This window comes from Primulina huaijiensis, chromosome 9 (assembly GCF_012295235.1).
Source record: "Primulina huaijiensis isolate GDHJ02 chromosome 9, ASM1229523v2, whole genome shotgun sequence".
Lineage (NCBI taxonomy): Eukaryota > Viridiplantae > Streptophyta > Magnoliopsida > Lamiales > Gesneriaceae > Primulina > Primulina huaijiensis.
Window position 1 is genome coordinate 18390416 of NC_133314.1, and position 5046 is coordinate 18395461.

At 33.6% G+C, this 5046-nt stretch overlaps 1 protein-coding gene across 1 annotated transcript; it reads left to right on the top strand.

Moving 5' to 3' along the window:
- The first annotated feature begins 703 nt into the window (after positions 1 to 703).
- Positions 704 to 2266, top strand: LOC140985075 (E3 ubiquitin-protein ligase ATL31-like). The gene has a single exon (XM_073452823.1). The coding sequence runs from the start codon at positions 942 to 944 to the stop codon at positions 2181 to 2183; it is 1242 nt and encodes a 413-aa protein (XP_073308924.1). The 5' UTR covers positions 704 to 941; the 3' UTR covers positions 2184 to 2266.
- Positions 2267 to 5046: the final 2780 nt, after the last annotated feature.

The following is a 5046-nucleotide window of genomic DNA, read 5'->3' on the forward strand; positions in this document are numbered from 1 at the left end:
TATCAATAGTCGATTTTGCTTCTATTGAAAATGATCTTTTCAAGAATGTAACTCCAAAAATTAACCATCTTCATGAATATCATAACATAACAATAAGTAAGATAATATGCTTTTATATTTTATCAAACACAAGATAAAATAAAAATACCTAACAACCATGATTACTTGGAAACACCCAAACTTTTACTCATTTCTGCACTTGCATCCTTCCAACTAGGTTCATTTGATTTGGCCTAAAATTGAAGAAATTTGTGATTTTACATGTTTGTTGACTCTTGTAAACCGCTTGTATTTGATATTTACTAACGATTTTTCTTGTAAGTTTTTTTATCGATTAAAATCATTCGATGTTATCATTTTCTTTATATTTCAATTGAAAAATTTTGAAATCGACCAAAACACTTGCGAATTATGTAAAACAACCACCTTCAACCTTCTTGATGTGGCTCTTGCTTTCTAAAATTCTATCTTGATTTTCCTTTGAAGTTTTTTACATTTTCTATACCTAATTTAGTGTATCTTTTCAAGAAATTCTAAAATCTCATGGGTTTGATTGGAAAAAGCTCAATAGTGAAGGGAGTTTTTGCAAATATTGCGCCTTAACCCTCTATCAATAATAAAAAATAATTTTTTTTTATGTATTTGATTAGAGTTTGTGCCAAAATATAGATCCAGCCTAGGACTCGAACAAGAACTGTAAAGGGAAAATTGAGAGAAGGTTCCATAGTGATGTTACAACCAAATTATCCACACATTGAAAAAGTCAATTCTTTCCCATGTATTTCACGACGCCTTCCACTGCATTGCTCGAGTGTCTCTCTCGAATATATTCAGTCCCCGTTCACATTATTCACTTGCCTTTTCAGCTCCATATAATATGTTAACTGCTGGGATTTTACTTTTGTAAGTGCTGATTTTTACAGATTTCTTTGAGGTTAAGAATGGGAAAATGGGTTGGGAAGCGAGGTTTTGCAGCCATGGATGGATTATTTCTTATTTCTGTTGCTGTTTTCTTGGTCACCATGGTTGGAGCTCAGCCGGGTACGCCGCCTTCGGACGGTGACCAGTTGGGGTACGCGAGATTTAGTCCATCCATGGCGGTGATCATAGTTGTCCTCATAGCGGCGCTTTTCTTCATGGCCTTCTTCTCTATTTACATCCGTCACTGCTCCAGTGCGTCCGGAGCTGCTGGCAGCGTCCGTCGAGGTCTTTCCATGAGAAATCGCCGTGCTGCGGCGGCGCGTGGTCTCGAGGAGTCTGTCTTGGAGACGTTCCCCACTTTCTCGTATTCTGAAGTGAAGGATCACAAGATCGGGAAAGGAGCCTTGGAATGTGCTGTGTGTTTGAATGAATTTGAAGAGAACGAAACACTGCGTTTGATACCCAAATGCGACCACGTATTCCACCCAGAGTGCATCGACGCGTGGCTTGAATCACATGTCACATGCCCCGTTTGCAGAGCTAATTTGGTACCACAGGCCGGAGATCGATCGGCTCAGGCATCAGATTCAGCGAATGATGCTACCCCACAAGTACTGAACGAAACCGTGGAAAGAATCAACAGTACGACATCAAGAAATGAGGAGATCGTCATACAAGTAGATGAAGATCGACGACAAGTAGTCGACAAGGATTCAGCTGTGGCTCAGCAATCGAGCTCCGAGTTCCCAAACAGGCCTCTGAGATCATGGTCAGTGAAAATCTTTGGTTTAAACAAGTTCAGATCAAACTCCACTGGACATTCACTGGTTCAGCCTGGGGAGAATCTGGAGAGGTTCACTCTGAAATTACCTGCGGAGATGAGGAAGGAGATGATCCACCGAGCTTCGCTGAAACGAACCGGAAGCTGCGCGGCGAGCAGCTCACGTAATGATGGGACTTCCAAAACTTCCGTCGGAGGAGAAGGAAGCAGCCAGGGAGGGCGGTACTTCCGAAGACTGGAGAAACTTGACAGGGGGGCTAAATCGGACAGGTGGGTATTTTTCACGAGGGGTCTGTCGCTAAAATCACCAAAGGTGATGGCGGATGGCAGCGGCGTCGAGGGCAGCGTTTCTTCCTCGAAGGGCAGCGGGCGGCGGAAGCCGGTGAGACTACCGTCTTTCAACTGCCTGCAGGAGCCTAAGTCCGGTGATGAGATTGAAACCCAACCGTTCTCAAATAACCCCGGTTCGTCTCCGGTCTAGTGTAAAAGATTCCGGTCCAGGTTGCGGCCTATTTTTTCTTGGATGATTTGGTCAATATTGGCGGGGGGAGAAGTGGGGACTACTACAGAAAATTTGGAACAACACAAGTTAGTGGCCATATTCGAAAATAGCGGATCCTATTATTTTTTTAAATTTATTTACCCAAATTATATAAAATTCTCTTCATAAGATTAACTATAGTCTATATGTATATAATATGATATTTGGATACGATTTTAAAGATTTTGAAATGGGTATTTTGATATCTTATTTATATATATATATATACATAATATATGTTTTTTTCTTTAAAATCAACGAGGGATTCGAAATCAAGAAAACATCATTCTTTTATGTTCGCATGTTTTGTTTGTATAGGTCTTCTTGTACTTGTAGCATCATTTTGTACATATAGGTTTTCTTGCTATAATGTTTTTTTTCCTAATATAGTTAAATATATGCTAATAATTTAGTTGGCAAAAACTTGTGTGAGACGGTCTCACGGATCGTATTTGTGAGCCGGGTCTCGTATTTGGGTCATCCATGAAAAAGTATTACTTTTTATGCTAAGAGTATTACTTTTTATTGTGAATATGAGTAGGGTTGATCCGTCTCACAGATTAAGATCCGTGAGACGGTCTCACATGAGACTCACTCAATTTAGTTTACTATGAGTAGTGTGGTTACTATTTCTTTCCCATTTCAAAATTTAAAACAAAATTATTAAATTTATTTTCGGTTTGAAAATGGATTGATTAAATTTTAAATAGAACTAATGCCAATTTTGTATATACCCATAAATTTTGTATATACCTCGTGAAAACGTTGCTACTTTACAAAATGAAATGGTCCCATTTTTTTAACTTGATTGATTATGGAAGCTATTAGCTAGAATCTGGCCAACCTTGACGAATGTTTTAGTGCCTATCGTCTATAAAATAGCTAGGTTTTTTGGGTGATGTCCATGTATTTAGAAGAGACTTCATCCGTCGATTTGATTTTCGGTATTTTATTTTGGTTTTTTCGATTTTCGGTTTTACAAATATATAATCCGATATCTGAAACATTTTATACGGCTCGGCTCGGTTTTCTACCGAAATGGTTTGGTTATTTTGGTTGGTTATTTCGGTTTTGATACAATTATTTAAATTAATAAGATAAATATATTGTAAAATATAATAATTTATCTTTTTACATGATTTTTTAGTAAAACATTTAAATATAAAGTTTAAATGAATTACATAAACAACAATCAACTAAATATTTTTCAAAAATATTCATCATTCATTGATATCATCTCAAAAAATATATAATAAAAATAAAATTATTAATTTAATGAAGTTTCGGTTTTTTCGGTCGGTTCGGTTTTGATATATATATAATCCGAAACCGAACCAAATAAATTTCGTTTCAACATTTATATCCAAATTATAAAATTCGGTTTTCGGTTCGATTCAGTGTTCGGTTTTATCCGAAGCCACCAACCGTCGTAAACTTCGGTTCTGAAAATGTTTTGAAAAATTCAATATACACGAATAATAAATTGTAACTAAAATATATTTAACGAAGAATTCAAAGCAATTACATGAGTTGAACAATATTTGGGTGCACCGAAATGACTTCATCTTGTTTGTGTTTCTACACAAACAAAAGTATCTCGTAATCGGCAATGGGAACAATATTTTTTTTTAAATATGTGAGATTCTGTGGCTTATATCATTTGGTGCGCAATGAATAAATTTTGAGTTAATATAATAATTTATAAATCATGTTATATAAAGTCGAGGTCGATGCAACAGACTCATCTGATAATGTATTGATAAAAAGAATTGAACCTACAATTATTAATCAAATATTCACTTATTCTATCGACTCGAATCCTGCAATATCACAATAGCAATTATTTCTATTAAATAATGTCTCTTGGTGGGATGGGGGGGGTTTCGGACATTTGCCAACCTAATTACTCCATTTTCTTTTGAATGACTATTGGTGGTCCCATTTTTTTTGTTCACAATTGCAATTTTACTATTTTTCTATTTTTATTTAATTTTGATTCCTCTAATCCATAGTATTTCCGTAAAATAAATTAAACATAATATCTTTTAACCAAAATGTCTTTGAGTCGTGCCTGTGACTTAGTACACAATCACAACTGATGGTTTCTGTTTAGTACAATCTTGTTTTGTTTTCCACCTTAAGGTGTAGAGTAATGGATTTAATTTTGAAAAATAAATATAACGTGAGATGGACGAAAATATAATGATTTTGTACATACATAAAATTTTGTATTATTACATAACCTCTTGCATAGGAGAAGATAACTTGTTTAGATATTTATTATAGTTGAAAATGCAATAACATAAACTAAAAATATTATAGTATTTATTATGAATAAAATTGAAAATAATTGTTGTAAGCCCAATTAATTATTTGATAATTTGACATAATTAGAATAATTATTGAGTTGATTAATTAAAATAATTAATTATATCAAATAAATTTAGAAGTGTATTAAAACTATGTATTTTAGAATATCGTCAAATTTAAACGATATAAATACAAATCAATAGTATTTCTTATCATATGATTTATAATCATATTTGTTTATTTCAATTTTAAATATATATTCATTTGTATAATAATTAATTTTCAATAGTATCATCTGGTGCATCACACGAGTTAGATATTAGTATATATAAAACATAAATTTTTCCATATTTGAAAGTTCTTGCAAAAAATAATATGTTATAAAAAAAAATTACTTAACAATATTAATACATTCACTTTCTGCATTAGATATTTGAAAATAAATATAAAATAAATACATAATTAAATATGAAGTATTTTTAATATCTTTTTT